The sequence below is a fragment of the Drosophila eugracilis genome, unplaced genomic scaffold, assembly GCF_018153835.1.
Source record: "Drosophila eugracilis isolate 14026-0451.02 unplaced genomic scaffold, ASM1815383v1 contig_75, whole genome shotgun sequence".
NCBI classification, from domain to species: domain Eukaryota; kingdom Metazoa; phylum Arthropoda; class Insecta; order Diptera; family Drosophilidae; genus Drosophila; species Drosophila eugracilis.
Window position 1 is genome coordinate 4,009,642 of NW_024573645.1, and position 27,783 is coordinate 4,037,424.

The window sequence follows — 27,783 nt, forward strand, 5'->3', positions numbered from 1 at the left end:
AAGTTCGTTATTAGAAAAGTTTTAATGTTCCTACCAAACGCACAGCAACAACACAAGGCACACTTACCAAAAAAAGTACTGCCTAAAATTGTTAAGAAAAAGTTACTCCAATTTTATGGTCTGAAGTTTAGGAAAATATTTACAGCTAATTTATTGTCTGAGGTTTGGGAAACTGCAGTGACAATATGCACTTAGTAAATTTGAATTAAGTTTATACCAGAAAAACCAACCTTAAGAGGCCTTAAAGAGATATGAAAAAGTTTGTCTGAATTTGTTTTTCATATTTTTTTGAGTGCCCACATGATACTTTTAGCATAATGTGGCCCAAAGTTGGAGGGGACTCCCTCGACCAGCCACAAATATGAGCCTGACAAACGACTGGCAATGATCTGCTGTTGCCACTTAATAAGCTCCATTTGCGACAGCCGCAAAAATAAGGCGACCTTCGGTTTGTTGGCTTTTAATTTGCCATCGAAGGCTCTCGCTCGACTGAACAGCAAAGTTTGATGCTGTTGATGTTGCTGCTGCTGCTGCTGCTGGTGGTGCCTTTGGAGACGTCATCACCGGACTGACTGGGCTAAAATTTACATAACTGAAAAAATATTGTGCGGGCGGGCCTAAACGAGGCACAAACGCCGCCCTGCGGCTTTCCACTTGCTGCCTTGCTTACAAGCATTTTTAAAGCGGTTTCCCTCATTTATTCCCCTTGGCTCTCAACTTTTTTCTTATATATATTTGTGAGGGAGCGAAAGCAGATGTAAAACTTCTGCAAAAGAAGAAAAAATGCCAAAGCAAAGGCAAAAAAATGAAAATATATATGAATAAGCCGTGCATGAGGCAGCCTTCTAGGCAAATGTGTTTAACATGGGGTAGCACTGTTCAGCTGGCGGGTTCTTCCACTCTTTGGCTTTGAAAAAAGTGGGGGACAGAAAAAACAACATTGGCCAGAAAGGTAAAAGGTGGCCCTGGGCCACATACGACACATGGCCGGAACATAAATGTGGCACTGGAAACACGTGGCGGCCATAACTGGTGCCGACTTCATCGATATTTCATTTAACCCTTTAATAAAAGATATGCCATCCGAACTTACTTCATAACTTGTCGCTGCCGCTCGATTTTCCCAGGCGGCCAAGAAGTTTTTCGGGGAAAGTTTAAGGAGCCTCCAAATTTAGCCCATGGCAAATTGAAATTGATTACCAAAGCAAAACAATTGAGCGATATATACACACTTTTGTGGCGATGAAGCGGAGGGTTGTAGGACACAATCCGAATGTTTATTTATACCAGGCATTTTGGGTTCGATCGGTGCCCATTTGCATAAGCGACCGACCAGCTTATTACACAATTTAATATGGAAATGACGCGGCGTGAACTTGAACCTTATATTCTACGGCAGCTCAGCTGGCTTTCAGCTTGCTCTCCACGGACTTCTGCTGCTTGCGTATATAGGTTTTGTAATAGAAATCGAAGAACATCGAAAACATAAAGATGTTCTGGATGAATCCAATGAAGGCAATGAACACGGGAAACTGGCACGGATTCCGGAGGATAACGAGCAGGAAATGAAAGGTGAGGTAACCGAACTGCATCAGTTGCAACTGTGTTATCTTCTGCTTCCACCACAAAAGGTTCTTCACTGCTCCCAAAGATGCAGCATAGTAGTAGGCATACATCACAGTGTGCACTAGGAGATTGATGACCCCCAGCATAGTACAGTGAGAGCCACCCAGGAAGGTCATGAAAATGGAGACCCCAAAGACCATGCCGCCGTGGTGGTAAACATGCAGGAAGCTCACTTGAGAGTTCTTCTTCCTCAGCACTATGAAAACCTGGAAATGTACTTAAAAGTTAAGATGGGAAAAGTAGGAGATTTTGATGCCCCTACTAACCGTATCCAACAGATCCACGTACTTGAGCATATAATATGCATACGAGGCGTACAAAGTCTTCATCATGGCCGGCGAAGTGTCCGTGTGATCCACTGGCTGACAGGTCCAACTATAACCCGGTTGCAGATAGGTGTTGGTCAAGCCAATCACAAATATCGTGGCATTGGCAAACACTTGGAAGACATTGTACACCTGCATCACCCGCTTCAGCTCGAAAGGATCCCGGTGCTCCATCCAACGTGGTCCGTAGTGTAGCACAAAGGCCACATAGATCCCAACAATGGCCAGCACTATCCACAGGTTGCCCAGTAGTGGTAAATGTGCCACCCGGGGATCTCCATGCTCGGCGTACAGATCCCTCACCAGGCAGTACAGGTAGGCCACCATGTTGTGCCTCATCCTGATCTCGATTCTATAATACTTCTTGCCGAACACCCGGTAAGCGATTTGCAACCCACGAAGGTTCTCAGTCTTCTGATCGAAATAGCTCAAAGCCACGGCTTTCCGAGCATTCTAGCTGGCTATGTTAATGACCGATAAATGAGAAGCACCACGCACGTCCGATTAACCCGTGTCAGGCGTTGCACTGCCAGAGAGATTCGCGTTCATTGTCACCGGTTCTTGAAACTTGGAATAGCTTAAGTTTTACGCTCAAAGAACACTGAAGGAAAATACTGTCATCAATTGATGAAGTATTTTTATGTAATTTCTCTGCTTAAAATTATGAATTCTAAAATCTGCAATCACTTTTAGAAATCCTGCTGCTTGGTAAAGTAAAAAAAATTGGCCATCGTTGCCAAAAAAAATGTTGCAACATTTTTTCTTTATCTTTCTCCATGAACTTGTGCCTGTCAGGGGGTAAACAGGGTTTAGCTATTACTCGACAATGTATGAGAATTTATGGGCTATAACCAGCCGCTACGGAAACTTTGCTGAGTGGGAAAAAATGATGTTCCAACGGGGGAAAATGTGGGCGATGGGCGATGGGTGGTGACATCAATTTGGGTTACTCAACGTTAATCGTTTGGCTCGCAGCTTGCGGCTTCGAGATATATGCAACTAACCCAGTTTACAAAGCATGCCAATAAATTTGCAGCATAACTGCCAATATAAGCGCAACTGTTTTGAAATTAAGCCAAAAGAGAAAAAGCGAACGGGAACGGGAACGGGAAAGGAAAAAAGCAGGGCGGAAACGTCAGCTGCAGCATCTAGTATCCGGCATCCAGTATCCAGCATCCACCATCCACCATCCAGTGACCCACTGAGCGACTCTGCCATGCTTGATAAATTCGCCAAGTCTGTACAATGGCTGTAAATAGCCGCGGGCATCGGACAAATGGCTCTTAAAAACAACAGCAGAAGGAGCAAAAGGAGCATCAGCTGAAGCTGGAGGAGGAGCAGGAGTAGAAGGTGGCATTTGGTGAAGCCAACTCAGCGAAATAGGCAAAAGTGTTTTACGACCTGGCTAGAAGCGAAAGGCCATGAAGGGCCATGCAAAGGAGCGGGCTGCAGGTGGCCAATCAAACTGAAGCAGGTGCAATTTGTTTGCGCAACGTGCAAACTTGGCTAGCATTTTGTGGTCGAAAGTTTGCACTTTTTCAGTGGCTCCCCCAGTTTATTTCGATAAGTAAATGTGCCAATTTATAGTGGAAAATCAATCAAGGATCGCTGTACTATGAGTTTACCTTATTGTCCATTAAGCAAAGGCAGGTGGACTAAGTCATTCGAGGCCATTTCACTTACTTTCACTCGCGTGTCTTTAAGTAGCAGTGTGTACGTGTAGGACATATACTTATTCACATGTGAGAGACCAAGTGTCCTTGGGGCTCCTGCGGTGACCTTGCTGTGCGGCAGACATTGAGCCAGCCAGCCAGCCAAAACAATCATTTGCATTTCACCTCCCCACGGACAATGTAATGGACGTCAGCTCATTTGCACAAATAAGCCATAACCGTCGCACGTTCCCCACCGATTGGCGGCCATTTTCGGAACTACAGCGAGCGTCAGGACCAAGAAACTCAAATGTCCGTCCAAGGAGCCGGTGAGCTGTGTTGCAATAACGGTAATGGCCGCGGTAACGACAACAGCAAACAACAGAAATAATAATGATAATCATTTTGCGCGCACCGGAAGTATGCAAATATACGGCACGAAGGACCAAGACGAAGGATGCGGATGTGCGGATATGCGGATGTGTGAATATACGTATACACAGACTGTTTGGAGTCACCCTGAGTCACCCGAAAGGAAAGGAAACGAAAACGAAAAAACCCTGGCCTTAACAGGTCGCCCTGAAAATTAAAAGTCCGCCGCGAATGAAGCGTTAATGAAGGCGAGTAAGTAAACAGTTTTTTCGGAGGGGGCGACAACAGCATAAATATGAAAATGAGACCCAACATGCCACGCCCCCTTATGTCTCTGCTTAATATATATAGCTTTCTGTGTCGTTGGCCATGGCATGAAATGAAAATAATAATCTCTTTGGCCAGGAAATGAAGGGAAATTCAACAGGAAACTTTTGTGACGTGCCGCAAACAGTCCATGCAAACACACTCGTGCGATTGTTAACGTGTGTGTGTGTGTCAGTTGGTGTTTGTATTTAAATTGAAAGGTCCAACACAAACATAAGCCCAACCAACACTCATGCAGGTGTTAACCTGTGCCGCGCGTCTCTTTGTGTGAGCTGCCAATGCAAATTACAGTCATTTGGCCAGATATTTTTTTCACCCCTCACTTCCTCGGGAATTTTATTTAAAAACGCTGAAAAATATATAGAGAGCTTTTCGGCGGATGTGAAAATTCTCGCTGATTTTTTCCGCCACTCGTTTTGCTGGCCAGTGTCAATGGCATTGTTGCTTGGCACGCACGAACACAGCGAAAAAACTTTCACCAATTTTCATTGATAGATTTCAGGAAAGAGAACTTTTAAAAAATTGTTTCTTAAAGAGTTTCATCACAAATTCGTGTTTTATTTATATTTTTAAAAAAGGAACAATAGTTTTCACCTGAATAGAGAATGTAATTAAGCCCGTTTTTTGGCATTTCTTTAATTATAAAAAAATCATTCTGAATATTTATGTCAAAGTTCTTATAAAGATATTGAAAAAAGATCCTACATTCATTTCATATATAAATATACTTTAAAAATATTTTATAAATGGGGCTAAATCATATTTTTTCCCTGTGGACATGACACCTGTGCTTCTACCTGTTTTGACCGCGGCGCACTCTCTCCACAGGAATAGCAATAAAAGTTTATGCGCACTCATTATGCGCCCAACCGCCCAAAGAGCATTGCACCTCCGAGGACTGTCATTAGTATATAGTGCATAATTTTCGGGACAGCCGACAATCTGTGCACGGGCGACCATAATTATCGCCCCGGACAAGTGGATGGGCGATAATGGCTTGATTTTCAGCTCGGCAAAAGAAGGTAAATGGGTATTAATTATTATGATTATGGCCGGTCCGAAGACACTCGTTATTGGCTTTGAGGGCTTGGCATTGCCATGGTACATGGAAAATTCTTGAAAGGACTCATTGGCACTCCTCAACTCCGCCCAATCTGCTATTTCAGTAGCATGGCTCGTTCAAGCGGAATTTGGCAAATGCCGAAAACTTCAAGGGTATTATATAAATGTTGGCCCTGGCCATGTCTTCTAAGCATATTTTGAATGCCAAGCAAATCCACATCGCGCGCCACTCCACATTTGCCATTCCCCATGTCTTAGCCATGAAAGTCACTTCCAAAGTTCAAGTCAATGTCGCAAAATGTTAACGGCGCGTTAATAATGCGATTAGTGGATGCTACAGACCCATTCCGATCCACCGACCCTGCTACCCTCAGCTACTCCTACCAGCTTTTGGGCTACCCAACTTCCTTCCTTCGTTCAAACCGAAAAACCAGCATGTATCCCCTCTGGAGGACGGAAAACACATTTGAATGTGACCGCCCATCTGAAGAAACATGGCAAAATTGGCTTTAATTGGTGAAATAGGAGTGGAGGAGTGAAAGGAGCTTGGAGGCCACAGAACATGAGCATGGCACCTCCTCCATTCCATCCCGTTCTGGTGCTAATTAATAAATTTCTTGGGGATTTCTCGCAGCGTCTTTTACGGGTTGCCTGCCATAATTATCGCATGGCAATCGCCCAGGGGACCCAGCGTGCAAATGTCTATGCTAATATTCGCATTTATAAAGGATATATACATAAGCATATATATAGGGAGAGAGCGAGAGTAGCTCCTATATGTGATCCTGGTCGTAAGCATACCGAAATCCCCGTTAAGTGAAGCCTTCAATTACAGTCGTCGGTGTTGCGCTGTCGGCGTCAATCCCCTGGTAATAGGATATTTTCAATTTCCATTTGCCCGCTCGTATATTTTGCAGTTTCGTATTTGTTTTAAGTTATGCGCCCAGGGCTCTCCAGGGGAATCGTTCATTCCTCTTTTTTTCCAGCTCTCCCCTTACCATCGGAACATATTTCATTGATACGCTTTTTCAGGAGTAGCGGCGGAAACATGACAGCGTACATATATATATATATGTTTAGAGAGAAGGGAATTCAGGGGGATGTACATCTGGGCCTAGTTGGAATATTGTCAACCCGGCGGAGAAGAGCTGGCTCGGGTCGTCCTGGTCACGTAATTGAGCCCTACACCACGGGGGCCGGCTAGTCGAGCCGCTTTCTGGGCAATAGAAAATGAATTGTATGCACGGAAATATGACAAACAATCAAAACGAATTCGGAAAAACCGCAACACAAACCAACAAATGCGCCAGCTGAGCCAGAGATTTGTTTCCCCAGTAACCATCAGTAACCGAAGGGATGGGTTGAGTTGGGACATGGCACTGGGAGTTAATGGAAATGGAGGCGCGGTCGGCGAGAGGCTGGAAAAAGTCCTGGACGCCTGGCACAAACGACAACGACTACGGCGACGGCAGCGGCAACGGTGTCTGATGGAAATTTATTGCTGGCAACATACCCAAAGGGATTCGCAAATATAATACTATAGTCGGAGCGTTGGAGCTGTAGTAACAATCCACTGAGAAAATAGTTTAGATGATATATCAGAAAACTTCTTGGGATGAAATTTAAGCAGTGTGTGAACTTAAACCCAAATTTGTTTCTAATAAGTTAATGTAAAATAATAATAACTCATTTTAGCTTATTATAGATTGTTGACTGACACAAAAAAGTAAAATTTAAAATATGAAATTGCATTTTCTAACAATGAAAGACAACCTATCAAGATTTCCCATTCAACATTTCAAATCCTGACTTTTCCCACAGTGCTGGATCAGTAAATGGAGGCGAGGACTGCATACAAACACGTACTCCATGTCAGGCCGTTTGCCAGCCCCGAGTTCGATCCCTTCCAGCTTCGACCCGTCGCTGTACTAACATGGCTCAGAGTCTGCGGAATAGAGCCAGCGAATTGGCGGGCGGGAAAACTAACCCTATGAACAATTTCCCAAAAGCATCTGCAAATACATACTCATACGGTTTTAGCCGCTGAGAGGAAATCTGTGAAAAAGTGGGAGCGTCGCTGGCGGTGGGGGTTACAAAAATCTGTTGAAAAAATATATGACAGCTAGAACATGTTGCCAGCTTTCCCCTTCCATGCCTCAAAAAATCCCGACCCGCGGCCTTGCCAACCATACATCCAACCAATCCACCCACCCACCAAACAAAGCTGCTGTGTTGAGCCAAAAGTGAGCTGCAAGCACGCACTGTGCATATTTTGTTATGAAAATTTAAGTGAAATCACTAAAAATGCCAAACAAAACAGCAAGATATGCAAAAATGCAGCGTTAGTGGGTGTGGCGTATAGTCGGTGGGCGGAAAAGCCCTCGAGCCGGAAAACAGCTGTTGTTTGTGTTTGCTGCTGTCTGCTGATGATGCTCGGCTGCCGCTTTTGCTGCTGCTGCTGCTTCTGCAGTCTTATGAAAAATTGTTGTCAGTTTATAAAATGGTAGCTGGATGTGAGCCACTGCGCATCCTTCAAGTGCATCACGTGCACCAGATTCTCAAACAGGCAACTGATGCCAGAAAATTGAGGCAGGAAGCGGGAGCTGGGAGCAGGAAGCAGAAAGCAGGGAGGAGGGAGCAGAGGGATCAGACGATGGCAGAAATTTCTATGGCCCAACATAGCACATGGCTCATGAAAATGGGTCAAAGCTGAAAGTTTGGCCAACGGACGGAGGTGGATGCGATCTTCTCGCTTGCAGTTTATGGCTCGTGTTACTCAATAAACATTTGTCAAGGCGATGCAACCTTCGCACCCATTCACCCACCACCTGCCACCACTCTTTCAAATGCCCCGCCAATTTGCTGCTATCAGAGCAAGCATAGCACCATCCCATTTTCCTTTCGCTTTTCCTTTGCCAACTTCGGCTCCCCTTTCACAGTGTTCCAATGTCAATTGTTACGTTTTATTGCCTCTCGTTCTTTGCCTTGACTGCACAGAGGGAAAAGGGATTAAAAGTTAAAAATATGGTTCTGGAAATGATTAACTGCGGGTTTCCAAAGTCACTCAAAAAGTTGTAAGTAAGGATTTTTAAATATTATATTAAGGTGTCTCTTAACTAACTTATTTCCTTCACATTCCTCCCTTTACTAGTATATATTTATTATTAAAATATATATATCCAGAGATGAAGTCACATTTCTCTCCCTGTACAAACACATACACAAAGGCAGAGCAAACGCTAAAGGTAACTGGCGCACGAAGAAATTTATGATCAGTGACAAAAGCACATTCTCACCTTTGATATAGCTTTACTGCCTTTGCCCCTTTTTCCACTCTATATTGCAGATGTAGCTGGGATAAGAACAGGTCTGTCTTTGGTTTGTTCTGTTTTATTGTGCCCGCCCTTTTGTGGCTCTGTGGGTGGGTTTGGGTGCTTTGTTGTCGTAGAAAGGGAGTACTATACATGACCTCCTCCTACACCTCTTTTCCCCTCACCAAAAGCCCACTCTAAGCCCCGCCCACCTTGGAAAAGTCCGAAACCCGTGCCACGCATCGATGGCTCTTTTATGCGCTCCACAGTTTTTCGTTTATTTTTTCTCAATTTTTCTTTTTGCTTTTTTTATATTTTTTTTTTTTGTATTTTGCAGCCCTCTGCCGCATTTTTTGCACAGTGTTTGCCTTCGGATTTTTGCGATAATGGAGACAAATGTTGTGCTCTTAAATTTATCGATTGGTTGGCAAAAGTTACCAAAGGAAAATATAGCCCTGGATGGCGAATTTGTTTTTATGGGTGCGCCCGTTCGTTCGTTGCTTGGTTGGTTGGCTTGCGTTGCGTATACGCCCCGTGTTCGCCAATTCGCTTAGCTTTAAAGTTGGCTGGCGGCTGGCGGCGCACCTGAGTTTTCAATTTATATCATGTTTTTCATGGCCTAATAGAAGGAAAGCAAAGTGCCAGACAATGGTCTTGGAGTCCCAGATAAACTTCTGCACAGATAAGCCAACTATTTGTTCAGAATTTTCGTCAGTTTTTCCCGAACTCTTTTTTTCTCGTTCTTTTGAGAGGAGGAAAACTTGGCAATTGAAAGTTCGGCGTTTAAATGCAGTGAAAGAGAGGCAACTGCTTAAGTTTACGCGGCCATAACGAGTTATTAATTGTGGCTTGGGGTTTTGGGGCTTAGTGGGTGGCCAAACATGCTGGCAGCAGTGGTGGCAGTGGCTCAGCTGACCGCTCCGCAAATGACCTCGGTCTCGTTCCATTCTCTATCTCGCGGTAAGCTTCTACTCTATCTTTTTTTTCGCGCTACTCGCCGGCAGCTTCAGCATTAAACACCACAACGTGCTCGAGGACCGCGGCGCCTGGATTTATGCAGCGTTACATTGGCATTAAAATAGCAAAAAGGGATTACGCGGGGTGCGGTGGCGGCAGTGGTAGAGCTGCCTCTCGTATTTTATTATATTTTTTACATTATTCTTCTTTTTTTTTGTTCCCGGCAGCGCTTTTGGTGCCCGGCTCTTATTGCCCCCGCTCGCACTCTCTATTATGTAAAAACATAAATGCAACTTGCGTTGAGTGCTGTGCGAAATAAAAAGCGATGACTACCGAGCGATGTAGAAATAAATACACAGAAAACTATATTGGGCTTCTTTGGTTTTCACAGAAAATAAAAGTAAAAGATATTTCCGATTTTTAAGAATTTTTTAATGATGAAATGTGTTTGCGTTGTGTAAAAGGCTAATGAAAGTTGAAACCACAAGAAATCAATTGCCAATTTATTGCATCCAAATTTGTAATTAAATAAAGTGAAAAGGTTATGGTAATTATTGATTCTTAGTGACTGTCGATTTAGCAAAGTTTTTGGGACTAAAACATTGATAAAGTTCCAGAAAGATTCTTTTACTTTTTATCTTACAGAGAGGGTTAGAGGAATTTAAGGGAATTAACTTGGAAGTATCATAAAATATCTTTGGAGAAAGTTTATAACCAATTTTAAATAAGAAAAATAAAACTGAAATTTCATTTCAAGCATTTTTCTTCGATTTTCCTTTCTGTGCATTAGAAAACTGCACAAACCCCTTTGCGCAGCTGGCTCACTCTGTAGGGCTATTGTTCGAGCTGAATCAGATGTGACTCTGCCTCGAACCCAGAGAACCTTACTCTATATATATATTTATATATATATAACATAGAAATAGGGGAATCCGAATCACTTACCTCGATTTGAAATGGCGGCCTCGACGGCGAACCCGCCGCTTCCGGCGTGCGCGTGCAGCAGCCATCCGAGGCTAATTACAATCAGAATGGGGCAATTCATTTTGAGCGGAGCGCGGTTGCGTCGCTGGCTGCTTTTCCTAATTCCGGGGGCGTTGGTGGCGTGGGCCGTGGCCAAGGCGCCTGTACGTATGCTACGCGAAATTATTTTCATTGTTCCGCGCACGGCGCGTATGATGTGGAGCTACTAGGTTCCGGAGTTTTCCTCTTTGTTATTAAATTTACTGGAGTTGTGGACTGACTTTTTGTTGTGTGTGTTTTTGTTCGCTTTAAGTTTTCATTTGGTTAAGCGCCAACATACTTTGCATAGTCGCTTTCCCGCTTTGTTTAATTTCCAGTTTTCCAGTTTATTTTCGAGGTTTTATATATACTTTTTTTTTTTTTGTTTTTGCTTTTTGATGGTGTGCAAGAGTTCTCTAATTAGAAATTGAGCGAGGGACCGCACTTTTGTGCGCTTTCCCCTTGACAAATTGCGGCGGCGTGATGTTAAATATTTTCTAATTAATTTTCATTGCACAGCCCTTTGTTGTTATCGCTGTTGCAGCTTTTGTTGTTGTTGTGCCATACAACTAATTATTATTGTCTGTTTGTAGCTGCCCCAAAAGTAAATTACACTCAGTATCTGCAATGGAAATGTGAAAAACAAATAAATAATTATTATTTTTGCAGTTGCAACATGGCAAGTGCAGAGAAAAAGTTTTACCACCCGCAAGGCAAAAAATCGAACAAAAATAAAAGAACTGCACTTAACTTTATGCGATCTTTAAACTAAACTCCGCTTCCACTTTGGGCCACAAACTCTCAAGTGCAGTGCTCAGGAATGTTTTTGGTGCTCAAAGCAAACATTAAAGCACAGGATATACCGATTCCTGTGTGTGTGTGTGTGGCACTCAAATGCGCTCCATAAACCCACACACGCACACACATGCACCGAAATGCGTCTGCAAAACTTCACTGACACGCAAAATTACCCCACAAAGTGCAATTAGCACACAAGTTAAATTATAAAAGTTCCGTTTTTTAACCTTTTCCCTCGACGCTGATCCCATACACTCACACACTCACACACACACACAAACATATAGACCGATGAAAATTTTTGGGTGAAAAGGATGGTGGAATGGCAGAATGGCTAGCCGGGTAAACAACACTTCAAGAGCAAAGTCCAAAGCCAAATAACAAATTGTTCCTAGGGCGGCGAAACCCTATAGCCGCCCTATTCCCTCCCCCTTGTTCCATATTTAATGACAAAGTTTTGCATAATTTTATGGGTTTGCTGCGTTATCCTTGCCACACATACACATACATATATTTACTTACATGCACGGATGCTCTGGTAAGCCGAAGAAAAATCAGCAAAACTGAAAAGTTCAAATTATTTCATTATCGCTTCCATGCAGGAAAAACTACAGCCAAAAAAAAGGAGGTGGGGAGAAATTATGCTCGAAAAAAACCCATAAAAACAAACTGCGGCCCAGGAGCAGGATGTGCTGGTCACTGGAATGGGTCGCGACTGCTGGTGGAAAAAAGTAAAAAAAAACGGAATAAAGTTATAAATTTAGATTAACCCCATGCAGCCGATGGCGGCGAGTCAGTCACTTTCACTGGGAACACAAGGCCTTGCAAAGTCCATTAAAAGTCACAAGGCAGCCTCGACCATAATTATCTATCGTTTTCATTATTACCCTGGGCATCCAGTGGCGCGGCATCAAGTATACGCTACGTGGTACGCTTATGTGCGGCTCATGTCCTCGAGGAGCAATAAAATATTTGTATCTATCCCGGTCCAAGTCGAGTCGACTGGAGTCGAGTTAAGGGGGGAAAGTAGGTCGCGTAGGAGTAGGTGGCGGGGCCTACAAATCTGCGCTGGCCATATAATTACTCAAAAAGTTACCTCTCTCTCTTGCCGGGAGGAGCCGGAGATCCTGGGGTTTGGATAGCCCGGGATAGCTCCGCTTTTATGCGCGATGATGCCAGCAAAAGGCTTTTATCATGTAGGCGGTAAATAGCCGTAAATAAACAGGACGGCGCATAAAATGGCAACAAAAGACGCGCCAGGACAAGCCCAGGTTGCCGCTGTTGTCATCGCCACCGATGGAGGAGCATTAGCCTGTGAAGATGGGCACTTCAAGAAAAGTTTGGTATATAAACTGAACTTAATCGAGGTAAAAAAATAATGTAAGTAAATTGCAAATCGGATACTTAGAGTATTCATAGCTATAAATTTGATTTTTATCCACATTAACATTTCCTCCTTATTTAAGGAATGTAAAAATCTTTTATAACTAAACATAAATGAGTACAAATCACCAACTAATTTCAATTTCCTTAATATCCTTTTTATTGAAATATAATTTAAGTGCCTTGATATTGTGCCAGTGCAGATGCCGATGCTATCCACTGTTGTGGAGGGCCAAGGTTATCGGTTTTATGGGGCTTTGGCCTACAGATTTTTATATGTGAGCCACATGCTGTGCGCTGCTGCCCTTATTTATGACACGGCCAACAGCTCGTCCCCAGCATCCCGTGTTATCCTGGCTACAAATTTCTGAAGTCCTGCAATTTGATCTCGCTGTTGTTGTTGTTGCTCTTTGGGTTGGCCTGGTCAGAAAGAGCTCTGGCTAAATGTTTTAACATTTTATCGGGCTCTTGTTGAGCCGCTGCGGTGACTGCGGTCGCCTGGTAGCCGTAGCCATAAAAGTTTAATATTCTAATAAAGCGGATTTAATTATTTAAAAAACAACATTGCCATTGCCACGTCCGAACGCCGACGGTTTTTAATTTTTACGCGCTCTGTTTCGCTGTCGCAACGCAACTTGAGTCGACTTTTGCTGCTACTGCTGCTGCTGCCGCTCGACTTTCGTCTAAATTGCACTTTGCGGTACAATTTCCAGCTGCAAGTTTGCCAGAGCAAGTCGTAATTAGTTTTTGCTGGTTTGCTGTGAAACTGATTTTCGCTTGACGGGCGGCAGTTGGGTGTTCTCGTGGAGGAAACTGAATCCAAGGGAAAAGAAATGGCTGCGTCTTTTGTCAGCCCTCGGTTTTAGCCGCCCCTTTCCCTTGCGGTTGAGTGGCGGAACTTTAAAATGGGTTAATTGCATTGTAAACTAAACGAACAAATGGCAAACAAGTGGCACAAGAGGGCAACAAGACAGCCGAGCTGCTACGAGACCCGCTGCAGATTCGATTTGAGCTTTGGCTTATTTATAAATCTGCAACTTCACCCCCTCCCTGGTATAACCATCGCTTGGCAACCAGCGAGTGCATCATTAAAACCAGTAAGTGGGGATAAATTCCAGAGAAAGCATCGACTAAGAGTTACTTGTTATCCGTTTTCTTTGAAGTTCTATAATGACTTGCGAGTCAGAGGAGAAGTAATGTTCTTTTTGTTCTCCTTTATAGAATTTATATAAGTCCTTTAGTTAAACATCTAGTTTGATGACTAATATACACCCCACCCTAGACTAGAGGGTATAATTAGCCAGTTGGAAGAATAAGTAATCTTGACAGAGAGCAGAACTCATTTCGCATAGCTGCCAACCTTCGAGGCGTGTAATCAAAGGGTAGAATATGGCTAAAATATCTAATAGAGACACGACGCACATGCCCCAACCCTTTTTTGCAGCTGGATTTTCCATCTAACGACCGCTGGCAGTGAATTATTTGCAATTCTGCGAGAATGAAGGGTGACAGCGAACATGGGCGCCACATTGTCATCGAAATGATTAACAAGGCGGGCCACAATGTTGCCAACTTGGAGCACAAAGGCGGCTGGTTTAGTATAGGCAAAAAAAAAAAAAACCAAGCTGAATAACCCCAAAAGCTCTTCACACACACACACAAAAGCCGCTGCGTGCAAAGTTCAAGCCGAACACTTGCCACAAACTCCGGCGGATTGACACGGCAACAATGTGGCAAGATGGTAGCCCCTCACGCACGCGGATCCCCACCTAATATGCAGTTGACAAGTTTTAATGAAAAAAAGGAGAAAAAATATAAACGTAGGTATATATAAAGTAGACGAACGACGGTATAGATGTTGAAGTTGAAGAAGATGTAGATCCAGCCCGCTCGATAAAAGATTATTAAAATTTTCCAAACGAATGGCAAAAGTTCGCTGCAGCAGTTTGTCAAAGGTTCAAAAGGTTATCTGCAACACACACACAGACAGATATATACTCAGAGAGTCTTACGCTCGGAAAAGCGGTGAAAACTCACTCACTTGACGGCCCCTCAGTTCACGTGTGCGCGGGTCTACAAAGTTGACAGACATTTTCCACAAGCAAAAGTCAAGCACCCATCTAGTACTCGACTTGCATGCGAATATCCTAAGTACAGATGGGGTCATCAAAATGCTTCTATGATTTATAATAATAAGTCTCCAGAGTATTCCCCATACTAATTCCATTCTTCAGTAGATCATGGCTTGAATAAATTTGGTATAAATTTCGGGTAAGCCGCATGTCATGTTCTAATCTAACCTACATGTGTTAACAAGTGACACCTCCCATTTCCCCCAAAATGCTATAATCTTGACCACAACTGTAGCTCTACACCAAGAATGGGGACTTTAAATTCAGCGTTATCTCTCCGCAAGCAGTGCAAATTAAATTCTGGGCAGCTCACTGGACACTGGCGGAGGTAGTAGCATGAATGCCCGTACATGAAATATGAAAGTAATCTCCGCATATATTAAGGCATTTGACGGCTGCTTTAATATGCAGCCAGCCGGCAAAAGGAGGCATCTCGGCATCTCGGCTCCTGGGCCCTTGATACTTTGCATTTTTGCTGAGGCAAACATAATTCGTCTATTATGCAGGCTGCCACAGAGCAGGACGAACACACACATGGGATCACATTGGGCAGGGGGGGGAGGTAGGTGGTGCAACATGAGGGGCGATATAGAAGGGGTATAGCTACATTGCAGCTGGAGTTCATAGATCCTGACTGGCGCTGTATTCACTTGGCAATTACTGCTTTATTTATTATGCCGAAATGGATTATCCCTTGCAGTGCCCGGGGATGCAATTTCTGCTTGTGCTGCTATTTTGTGCCGTCAACATTTTTCCTTTTTTTTTTCTGCCTTCAATTTTTCTGCTACCCCATCTATGCTGCAAATTTTCCGAAGCACTTGTCTCGTCGTAGTCCTAGTCGTCGCTCCCGATGGAAAATATTTGCATGGAGAGGAAGAATTCTGTGGCAACAAGGCCTATGGCAGATGCAACTCCCCTCGAGGGCCCGTCACTCGTGTATCTAATCCAGTGGCTGAAGCTGCTGCTGCACCGTTTAAAGCGAAAAATACTGTGAATTTCCTGGCCAAACAATTGAATTAAGCAAAAATAAGCCTTTGAAAGGGCCTTAAATGCGAGTGGCTTTGTGCCGTTTAAATGCAAATTCCTAAAGTCGCATTGTTCGAATGCTGAGATTACAGCGGCCGGACATTCGATGGCCTCTGGCGCACGGCGACATTTGTAACAAATTCGATGCACACGAAATCCATAAATCAAATCAATAAAATGACAGCATGAAAAATTGCCAACACAAAAAACCGCAGGCCAAACCATTATTTTGGAGTCAAAAAATCGACAGCAGAATGGCAAAATGTCGCCATTTTTGGAGCACGAACAAAAGAGGGGGAAAAAAAAGGCAACTGAAAGTTGAATAAAATCCGCAACCGCATTTTGAATGGCAATCAGCATTTAGAACAAAACCAAGCCAATAATAATAGTAATAATAATAATAATAATAGAACAATACGGTAGCGATATGCAATGGGAGTTAACCTTTCGACACCTACAAATAAATAAATGGCCAAGTAAATATTGTAAACAGCGCAGGAGTAAACATTCAGAAAAAGGAAAAATGGGAGTGAGCCGAGAGCAAACAGGGAAAGGCTGTAACACAACATGGAAATGGTTGAACAGGAGGCTGGTCCCTGGCAACGGGTCGCATGGATAACAAATAAAATTGTTGACTATGCCATAAACCGACAGCCTGAGTTGCAGGAGCAGCAGAAACCGAAACAGAAACAGGAACAGACAGAGAAGGTATGGATGGTATAGAAAACAGGACAGCAATAGTAATGTGAAAGACAACGAGATTGAATGAAAATCCTCGTATGACATAAAAAATAATACGCAACATGCGAAAACAGACAAAAATGCAGACACACAACAAATGGGGAAACATCGCTGCGAAAGGATTCCGGGGCGTATTAGTTATATTTTCCTTCACCGCTTTTCCCAGTCTCTGTCTCTGTCTCAGTCTCTGCCCCAGTCTCAGCCCCAGTTCCTGTCTATGTGTCAGTTTTCCTGTGGCGTCAGCTGGCCAGGATGAAGCCAAGCCAAGTCGTAGTCGAATCTAAACCTGAAGCCAAGGCTAGATTCCAATCCAAATCGAGAACGCGAAAGCCAAGTGGAGCAACAGAGAAAATGCCGCTGGCAGGAATGGCAATAATAATACGTTATTGGGAATATTGATTGCCCGTATTAGGGAGATCCCAAGCCAGAAGCGTGCTAGGATTTCCTACGGATTTTTTTTGGCCAGGAAATTCGCATGACGGCATATGACGGGGCACGCACTGATAAACGCTCGAAAGCCCGGGCCAAAAGCAAACCAAAACCAAAAGCAACAACAGCAGCAGCAGGTGTTCTTTGTTTAACGCCCAAATGACTTTCGGGTTTTTGGGGCGAACTATCCCCACCGAAAAACTCACTCGAATGGCAGACGGGTTTTTCGTCAGACCTCCAGGATATCTGATGACATGCAACGATTCTGTCAACAGGAAAGCCAACAGAAACCAAAGTCAAGCCTAGCCGAGCCCAGAAGAGACCAGCTGTGATTAATAAACAAATTGAAATACCTTTGGCTAAATAAAGACCCGAAGACGCGACTCAATAAATCACCGGCTTATCCACTCCCTCGTCCGGGCCAAATCAATTATATTCCCAGCCATACACACAAAAACATGGCCTTTAACAACACGATGGCTCACAGCCAGGAGGCAAGGCAGATAATTTATTGATTACCATTAACAAACAGCATGTCAAGTAAGTGTCATTAGAATGTCAACGCATGTTGATGAAGAAGACGCTGTGCCAACTCCCCTTCATTCCTCCTTTTGGCCTGTCTGGCTGTTGGCCAGTTTGGCCATTTGGCCATTTGGCTGATGGACAGTTTTGACCCCTGTGCTCCCCTCTGACTCAACCTAGGCCTTTGTCACGCTCATTAATTTGCGCGGTGTGTGCGAACAAGTTCATTTCGTTTGCAATTTCCTGCCAAAGGCGTTGGGTTACTGACCGCGGCTCCATCACAGTTGACAACGCAAATTGACCAAGTTGGCGGGCCAAGAAGCAGCGGCATTCTGGGCACCTTGGCAGCTGTCTTCACTGACAGCTCGAGACAAAAAAACAGAGAAAGCACACAAAATACTGACAGTTTGACAAATTGTTTATGTAAATGGAAGTGCAAGTGGTTGAAAGGAAAGAAAAGAGGGAAAAAAAAGAAATGGCCAAAGGAAATTCAGTTGGGCCAAAAGCTTAGGCATATTGGCTTAGTGACACGTTTCCGCATCTCCTTTCGCCTTACGCCTTACGCTGGATTCTCCAGTTTTCCAGCTGCTGGGATCCATTTCACGCTGGAAGAGAGTAAACATCTAATTTACTGTTTGTGCTCTTTAATTGTTTGCTGTGCCCAGGGGGACGGCGCAACGCTCGAGATACGCTGACAGGCTGGGCTGTGAATGGTTTTGTCGGCCCCATAAATGACAACGACCTTCGCGGGGTTGAGGCTTTCTAAGGGTTTTTAATGGCGGGGTGGTGGTTAGAGTGGATGTTTGAGACACCCTAAAGACACCGCCCAGGCAATTAAAAATTGCTGTCTTGAAATTTCAACTGCGGCCAGGTCTAGCCTGCAGCCAGTTATATAGTTCAGGTCCAAAGTTGGTCGCATTTAACACAGAGAAAAAAAATTAACTTAAAATACGAAAGAAAAGTTTAAAAGAAAAACCTTTTCATTAAAAAGTAAGTAAGTATGAACGATAAAATAATTATATAACTTACTTAAGTAATAAATTATTTTATAGACAATTTACTTTTCCAAATAATGCCTTGCCTAGTCTAAGCTTGGAAAACCTCTAACTTTTTCTAGTGTAGACCTAACCGACTGGTTTAAGTTAGCTACTGCCTGGACGGTTAGGCCGACTTCCTGGGCGTGGCTAGTCATTGGTCGTCCAGCAAAACGCTTTGCCAGCTAGGCTTTCCTTGCTAGTTTTCATTTGCTTTATGAATATGCGTGCAGTGCTTGTGGGCGAGTGTGTAAGCGGACACAAAAGCTGTTGCTTGCTTTTCTGCTTTTCTGCTTTTCCGCTTAGGCGCTGGCTGAATGCCTTTCCGCCAGACTTGCCGAAGGGCAGAAAGTTTTCCTTTTGAAAATATATACCCTTGCATTGCCCTTCCCCCACCACACCACACCTTTTAGAAGCCTTTGGGGGCGCCTTTTATGGAACGACTTAGTGATACATTTTTTCTGACTCTTCCAAGCCGTTGCTCTGGTTTGGCGTTATTAACTCTAATTACCACATTAAACGCCAAAGTGTCTTAATATTCAATTATAAGTTTTTTCCTTGTGCCGCATTCCTTGCTATCCTTGCGTGTCCTGCGCTGTTTGCGGTCGACTATTGGAAAACTTTTGCCGATATTTCGGGCCGTAGCCATCTGATGTGCGTTTTGTGACCCACAGCTAGCGGCTTTAATGATGTCTGAGTGCTTACAAATTATTTCACCAAATGTGTTTAGTGTTTAGATTGCTTTTGATTTTGTTTTGGTGAAAGTTGGATAACGTTAGGGCTCTGGCTAATGTATGACAACCCGGTGATGATGGGTCTCCCTTTGGAATTGAATCGAATCGATGAAATAAATTGCACTTATTGACTTTTTGTGCCCCGCTCCGCTGGCAATTAACTCTGGCTAATGGTTGTGGCTGTTTGCCATTGGGAAATGAAATTGTTCATGGAGAAAAATGCTTTACTTTCTTTTAAGATTACTTAAAAAACTCTCTTAATAAACTCTTTAACTTTTCAATACACAAGAAGTAGCTCAAATTATATTCACTTAACTTTTAGATTAGTTCTTCTGGTAAGAAATATTTAAGAATTTTATCATTTTTCATAAAATTTCCCACTAAACTGATGATTGGATAATTTCCCCCTGTTTAGGTATTAAGCTCGAGTGTAATGAGAGCCCGCCGATGGCTTCATCAGTAAAACGCCACACACACACGTAAAAACACACACACTCTCTCGTGTGACAGCAACTCAATAAACTAATGAATGCTTATAAAGTCAGCGTCGCTGACAGAATTTTAATTAAAGAACCGTGAAGCGCTAATTTTGCATATTAATAACCGAGACAGGACGACCCGGCACGCCATGACGCGAAGGCCACAAAGGATGTCTAGATGGGTTGGAACTAGCACTGGTAGCCTCCTGAAACCAAACCAGAGCCCAAATACTGAACTGAACCTGAAACTGAAACTGAAGCGAAATGTGCGATCTGCAGCTGGCACACACAAAGGCAATAAATAAAACAGTAGCAGGAGTCGTCGACTCCACAGCCATTTAAGTAGTTGAAATTAATTTCAATTCAACTCGCACATGTCCCTACACACGAACACACAACCTCCTCGTCCACATTCAATCCGGTGGGTGGGTGATGTTGGGGAATTTCTAGAGCAGCCCTGTCTCTTTGGAGTATTTTCATTCCGACGGCACACGTTGCAGACATAAAAGTCGCCTCGCTGCTAAATTATAATATCAATTATTTCGCAGCACAAAACACATAGGAGCTGGGTAGCTGGGGGAGGTGACAGTAAGGACTCTTCTGGCGACAGAAACAGGAATAGGTTAACTGTTTGCCGGCAGCAGCCATCCAGCTAGGCTGCCATCCAGCCATCCAGTCAACCAGCCATCCATCCGACCATCAGAAATGAGGGCTCTTTCGCCGGAGGCTGCAGTAATTACCGCTCGGTATGCAAATGGCAGTTAACTAGCTGTGTCAGGTACACAAACAAAGTGACAGCTTCGCACCGCTCGTCTCCTGTTTTCCGCTCGATTCTGGCCTCGACTCGGCTCATTTTGTTACGTTTTGATGGCTTTTCAATTATGCTCTATCAATTAGCCAGCCCACAACCCATTTACTGGCGACCCATTAACTTTGGCTTTAGTCCACAAATCAAGTTTTGTTTGCGTTATGTCAGGTATGTTGCACTGGCAAAATAAATATTTATTACAGCAGGGCATCTACTTAATCATATCTACATTAAAATAATTATAAATATAGTTTAAATATATATGAAATACCCTTTGTCAATCCAGACTCAATCCATTTTCTATAATTTATTTGTAATTTAAGTCAAACTTCCTCATTTCCTTCAGTGTCCTTCAGTGATAAATTCTATCTCAATTTTGGCCAGAAAATGTTTAATATCAAAGAGCATGTCAAAGTCATATTTGCCCTGTGGCACTCTCACCCTGTCCAGTCCTTGGATTCATTACAGACGAACGCCTTCGAAAGCTGAGGAGCTTTGCAACTTTAATTTAAGCATAACACGTCGCTTTCCTTTTGCCTGGTAAAAAACTCATTAAATCAATTTCACACCAGACTGAAAGCCAGACCAGTTAGCACTTTTCAGGGCCGATAAAAAATTCTCCAGCTAGGGTGACTGTTGGCCAGAACCCACTTTTCGTATTTTCCATGATTCCCGTACCGCTTTCCCAGCTCAAAAGGCGCGTCAAAAGCCGCTACCGTTCCCGTTCCCGCTGATGCTGCTGCTGCTGCTCCAGTTGAGTAGGCCCGGAAAAAGGAGACCCCACCAAAATAAAAAAGCCCAACCGCTGGTGGCCAGCCATTGTTTGGGAAAATGCTTTTCACAGCCTTTGTTTTCATTCCGCTCCTTGGGGCTCCTTCTCGCCTTTTTCTCTACCAGAGAAATTGTTTCTGCGTGATTGAGGTTTTCCGGCAGACCTTTTCTTCATTTCGCAGCTGCTTAGCTTTGGAAAAAAGGCTCAAAATAAATAGAAAAAGAAGCATCTTTCGGGAAAGCGTTTAAAGAGCGAGCGAGTGCAAAATGTCTTTGTGGCCACAATTCATAAAATTTGCAACTGCCCTACTGGCTATTTTTAATATTTTGATTAATTTGGGCTTCCCTTTGTGTGGTGCGACCCAGGACAAAGATGTTTTGCCACAAAGTGAAAATTGCTATCAGCTCTTGATCTTTTCAGAAATACAATGGCCAACCCTTTTTCTCCTTTTCAGTCTTTTCCAAAGATAAGGTTATTTTTATTCGAAGGAAATAAAAAGAAACAACTATTTGGTGGGAATCCAACAAAAGCCAAGGCTGAAAATCAAAAGAAAAAGGGACCTTCACCTGGCTGCCAATCCTCAAAAGTGCTAATGCTGGAATTCGTAGATCAGGGACGAAGGTAAAGAAAATAATCTAAATGCAAATAAAACTATTTTCATGTCACAACAATGCCTTAAATATAAAGAAAAAGGGGAAACAATTGTAGAAGCAGAAAAGAAAAATTCAGGGCGCCGAAAAGTATGCAACCGAAAAGGAGAGCGAAAATAAACACCAAGAAGCAGTGGCACACATTTTGAATACATTTATTTGCACATTTAGAAATGCAAACAGCGGGAAAAAGACTGAAAAGCCGGTCGGGAAATGCCAAAATAAAGAACCCTTTTTCCCTGGCAGCCAAAGATGCAGAGAAAAGGATACTTCCGAGGGATACTTTCTCCCTACAGCATCCCCAGCTGGCAGCTTCAAAGTGAGTGAAATGTGTAACCCTTGCAATGATTTGTTAAATTACAAGCAAAGTTTTTCCAGTTACCCTGGCGAGGGGCGCTCCGAGTAATTAGTGAAAACCTTGGCTATGGCAATGAAAAATTACTTGAAATTGGGCGTGAAAATGGCTTCCAACGTAGCTGGAGGGTTAAAGACCTCTTTTTTTTCTCTTTCTGGGACGCCTGAAAAATTCCTGGAAAAGTCACATTAACTTGGCAGAGTACACTCCTGGTTTCATTAGCGTTCCGCTCTATCAAGATCATGTTCTCATTTTTTTTTCTTTTTTTTCTTATTTCCCGCACAGCACTCGTAAGCCATTACTAATGCAGATAATTACAGTTTTAATGTGTGCCATGCATTCCACGGAGCAAGCTCTAAAGGCAAATTAATGAAAGTTATCGACGGCGTGTATTCAGGCAATCTCAGCCTTGTCTCTGTGTGAATGGCAACTTTTTAATGGATCCCCCAAATTGAGGCAAAGTTTTCAGAGAGAGCCTCCGCCAGAAACTTAATCCGCCCCGGAAAAGCTCTGGAGCCTGGACAAACATTTCAGGCATCCAAGTATCCGAGTATCCGTAGAGTCATCGACGTCCGCCTAGAAGCTGCTGCTTTCAATAAACAAATTTGTACGCAAATATTTTGGTACACAAATTTCTGCCAGGCTACTAAATATTTTGTGTAAAGTCGTTGAACATTCACAAAGATTGCAATAATGACAGTCGAGGCGAGGCGAGGCCTTCTGCTGCTGGAAGAGTCGCAGACGGGGTGGGCGTGGCTGGGTTTTTTGGGGGCGCCTCAAGGAGGCGCATCCAGGGCGTTGAATGTATGTGTGTGTGTGTGTAAACTGGAGCAAGAGGCGGCATACATTACGGATACGAAACGAGGCGCACGAACCTACGGAATGGAGCTATGGAGCTATGGAGTAGAGCGGAGCTGAGCGGGACAGACACACAAAAGTCAACATAAAATTTAATTAAAAACTTTGCAACAACTACAACGATGGGGTGTGCGCCGCCTTCGAAAATGAAACAACATAATGCAGCGCTGGCGGAAAACGTGAGGAAAACTGGCACGACGACGACTTGCCGGCGAATTTTGTATCTTTTCGCAACGGCAAATCGGAATTACCAGTCGCAAGTTGAGGCAGTCCAAGATGTGCACAGCCCGAAAAGGGGAGATATGAATTTATTTTGAATATTTTTACACATTCAGAAGCAAATAAGAGGTCGCCTGTATGAAAATGGTTACAAAAATCGAATCAAAGTTCGCTGAAATTTGCTACTTTTTAAGGTGTGATCAAAGTATGAATTAAAAAAAACGAAAATCTAAACTTTTCTTTCCGTGTGACGTCTCTTCCCGATTTCTATGCCAACGAACGAACTATGAACTTGGAGTTAGTTAAATTGGCCAAGAATATTGAGCGAAGGCTGGCCTAAAAAATATACTAAGCCAACTTGGAGTTAGGCAGATAAAAACCAGGCATCGCCTGAAATTTAAATAAATAAAATGGCTGAAAATAGCGATGGCAAGGCAGCAGTAGCGACAGCAGCAACTTCACGATTCCGATTCTGCTGCAAAAAAAGGAAAACCAATTACGAATTCAAATGAAATTCATGAAATTCCTGCCACTTTGTGCCGAACTTAAACCACGTCTTTGTAATATATATCACTTTGAAAGCCTCCCGAAAAATAAAAAAATAAAAAACCAGGAAGAAGCTGGCATAGTTTCGTAGGGCATGGCAGTATCTGTGTATCTGCGATACAACCGCCCCCATTGGAACTTCGAGACGTTCTCGAGGCATTTAAATTGCCGGCATGATTTGAAATACAAATTGAGCAAATTGGCAGGAAAAACTGTACAAAGTACCCTTCGACCGCAATGCCAAGTGAATTGAGGTAGGTGGATGTGTGTGATGCGGCATCTCGATGGCGATGCCATCGGGAATATTCGAATATTTCTCGGAAAAATACACTTAAAGTGTACGCTATCTCTCGATCCTGTTTAGTGAAGGTCCTGGAAATTGCTATTGATTTTCCTGCTTTATCTTGGCAGGCCGCGCGGAATATGAGTACACACAGATATCGCGTTACGCCCCGCCATAATTAAAATGTTAAAAATGTGGTCACGGAATCTTTGGAAGCCTTCGTCCTGGCTTTTAATGGGCGATGTCGTAAATGATATGGCGACCGCATTGAATTTCCAATGAATAGCGACCCACGAGGCAGGCTTCAGCGGTACGTTGTCACCTTGACAACGCAACCACTGGCGGAGCTCGTTAGCCAGCTTAGCTACAATTTATCTCCTGCAATTGGCGACCCTCCACCATCACCACTCAGCGAAAACGAAAACACCATCCAGTCTTCTGGCTGCCTAATCGCATTCAATTAACACACAACACAGAAAAACCATAGAAAGAGAAAAAAGAAAAAGAAAAAGAAAACTACAAGGAAATCGCAACTTCTGCCAAAGGCAAAGAAAACCTAAAATCGTAAGAGTAAGACGGTCCAAAGTGCATGGCAGAAAAGCAAATCCAATAAAGTTGTTATTGCTTTTGTTTCGGCTGGTCGAAAGGCGTTTATAAATTACTTAAAGCGCTTAAGGGGCCGGGCAAAAAAGAAAAACCCGCTGGCAGAGAATGAGCCAACAACAACTTGTGGCGTGACCGAACATTCGAACTTCCAAGCCAATCCCGGCAATATGTTCGCCGATTTTCCTATTGCCAACGACGTTTGGGCTGCTGAGCAGATTAAAGCGTATCGTGTAGCAGCAAATCCAAACCGCAAGCGGCCAACAAAAGGAGGAAAACTGTGGAAGTGGCAGGCTCTGGGAAAGCCTACCAATTGAATATCAATCAACTTTTGGGGCGTGTGCAGAGTGTGTGAGTGTGGCGGTACCAGTTCCCCACACTCCCTCTATGAAATCCCCCAACAAAAAGGAGCTGAAACAAAGGAGCCAACGAAGTGTATAGGTGTGGGTGTTAGCCAAGTGAAGTGGCCTTGCCCCCGCCCTCCCGTAATGGAATTAAAACTGGCAATTTCGGGCCAAATTGCTTGATAGGCTGTCTTGTCTTGCAAGTGTTATGGCTGCTGCACAGAAAAAAACGATAATCGGATTACTTTCATATTCAAAAAGTGCCTATATTTTAGGCTAGTTTTTATACATTTTTTAATTGATAACAAAAATCAGAGGGAGGCTTACCATTGAAGTTCTTTACAAAACTCTGGCTATTTACAAGCACTTTAAAATGTTTGTAAAAGATTTTTGATGGCAGAATACTGCTAAGTCTCTTACCAATTGTCTTTCAAAATAGTTCTTTATATACTATTTTGGCCATAAAGTTGAGATCTCTTTGATACATGTATGTAACTATTTCTTATAAAAATATATGTTACTACTTCTTACTAATGCTTAAATATTCTTCTACTTTAATAACCTTTTTCTAGCAGTGTCCTGAATCGCCTCCACATTGAAATTGTACAAGCGCGTCTAACCGAATTAGGGAACACAAATCAATTGCATTAAATGGCAGCTAGCGCGTGTCTTCGCCCCTTTTTCGGCTGCCAAACCATGTGTGGTTGGGATTCCACCGCACCACCACATACATTTCCCATTAGCAAAAATTTTAGCATACGAAATTGGTGTACACGTCTCGTATGCGCAATACTTGCAGGCTATATGCCAGAAACAATTGTGCTGGCCTGAACAGGCAGCCAAATAAATGCCGACGAACAGCTGCAAACGACTTATTTATGCCACAAAGAATTCGAGACCCATTCCAGCGTATCGTATGATATCCCTATTATGGCCTGCTTTCCAGGATTAAGTCTGCCTGAATCCTAATTTACACAGCTTCTGGGTATTTACCTCTTCTCTCTCGCCAGGATTGGGGAGTGCCGAAGCGGCGAATAAAACTTTTTGCCCAAATGAGAAGTCGAAAGGAATGCTTTTCGGCGAAAACTCTCAAGTATTTAAATTCGGCGGATTTTTACTTAGCTTTCTTCGTAGCTTTCCTTCGCTTTTGGCATTGCATGTGTTTATTTCATTTCTCATTTTCACAAACATTTTCCCACCCACACCCACACATACAGACATACATACATATACAACTAAAGACGCCACATGCCAAGTTCTACTTCATTTCATGTCGGCATTTGCACATTTTCTTTATTTTCTTGTTGTTGCCCATTTGGTGTGCGAGTGTGTTGGAGTGTATGAGTGTGTTGAAGGAAATTTTGTTATACTTTTGGTGTTTTGGAGGCGGCTCCTATTCCCTGCCTGCAGAATAACACCAGAAAAAAAAGGAAAGTGCGACTTGGCAGCCACCGCAAAACAATGAAAATTGGTTTTGTTACTTTGCTTACTTTCGCAGACTCTCTTCTTGGCTAAGACCCGTTCTGCGGTTGAGCCCTTGGCGGTGGCTTTTTATTGCCCGCCTTGTTATTGTTGCTGTATTTATTTGGCAACTGGTTTGGGGGTATAAGTATGGGAGTATGGGAGTATGGCGGTGCCAGAAAGCCACCCAGTCACCCAATCAGCCATCCAGCCAGCTCACATCCCGAAGCTTCTGCTGTTGATGGCGTTGAGTATTATCGCATAAAATCCAAAATGTAAACACTGGCACAAGTCGAGTCCTTGCAGCACGTACACGTTTATATTCTAAGCGACATTCCCTGCCAATTTGAATATTTCACTGCGGAACAGCTCCCATAAGAATCCCATAATATGCTGCAAATTATTACCTGGGCCAAAACACCACTGGAACCTCGGGAACTCACGTGATGGTCGATCGTTTCCAAGTTTATTTTTATCCTTAAAGTTTACACTGCTTATATCTTGTTAGCTTGGTTTAGTTTATCCACTGATCTTTTTTTATTTTTCAATTAGTTAGTTGCAGTCAGACAACTGCTTTGAGTTAGAACACTGCACAAGTAACCATAATCCTGTGGATAGAATCCTTTTTTACTTTTTTGCTTGCTGGCACAGCTGATGTCCTGCTGGGGCCTTAGCTTCGAATTCAGGACTTTTCTGCTCCTGCTAAATGGAACTAGAATGACAGTAGAAATCGAGTCGCGCGCGTTTCGTGTCAACAGCGTCGAAGGGTTCACTTTCAACTGAAACACTGCTGGCCGTTCGCCGTCGTTTCTCAGCGCCCTGTATTCGGCTTCGGGTCAGCACTTCGTTTAAGTTCGGCTTGCTTCGGCTACGCCTACGAGGGCAGCCGACTGTTCGAGAGAGAGGTCGTTGCTCAGAGAGCAAAATGGTCTGAGCTCTCTCCCAGTTCGCCGCAGGACAACTGTGCCACG

General features: G+C 43.4%; 2 protein-coding genes across 2 annotated transcripts in view; both read right to left on the reverse strand.

The window, feature by feature from the left end:
- LOC108115656 (neurotrimin) overlaps window positions 1-27,579 on the reverse strand; it is a 64,608-nt gene extending 37,029 nt beyond the window's left edge. The window contains exons 1-2 of the mRNA XM_017227215.2: window positions 27,220-27,579; window positions 10,579-11,257 (exon numbers count right to left, since the gene is read on the reverse strand). Of these exons, the coding sequence (XP_017082704.1) occupies window positions 10,579-10,789 (211 nt within the window). The 5' untranslated portion in view covers window positions 10,790-11,257; window positions 27,220-27,579. The remainder of the gene's footprint in view (window positions 1-10,578; window positions 11,258-27,219) is intronic.
- LOC108115657 (elongation of very long chain fatty acids protein) lies at window positions 1,256-2,373 on the reverse strand. Its single transcript, XM_017227216.2, has 2 exons — window positions 1,893-2,373; window positions 1,256-1,832 (listed from the first exon to the last, which is right to left on the reverse strand). Exons 1-2 carry the CDS (start codon window positions 2,289-2,291, stop codon window positions 1,401-1,403), a joined length of 831 nt encoding a protein of 276 aa, XP_017082705.1. The 5' UTR covers window positions 2,292-2,373; the 3' UTR covers window positions 1,256-1,400.
- Window positions 27,580-27,783: the final 204 nt, after the last annotated feature.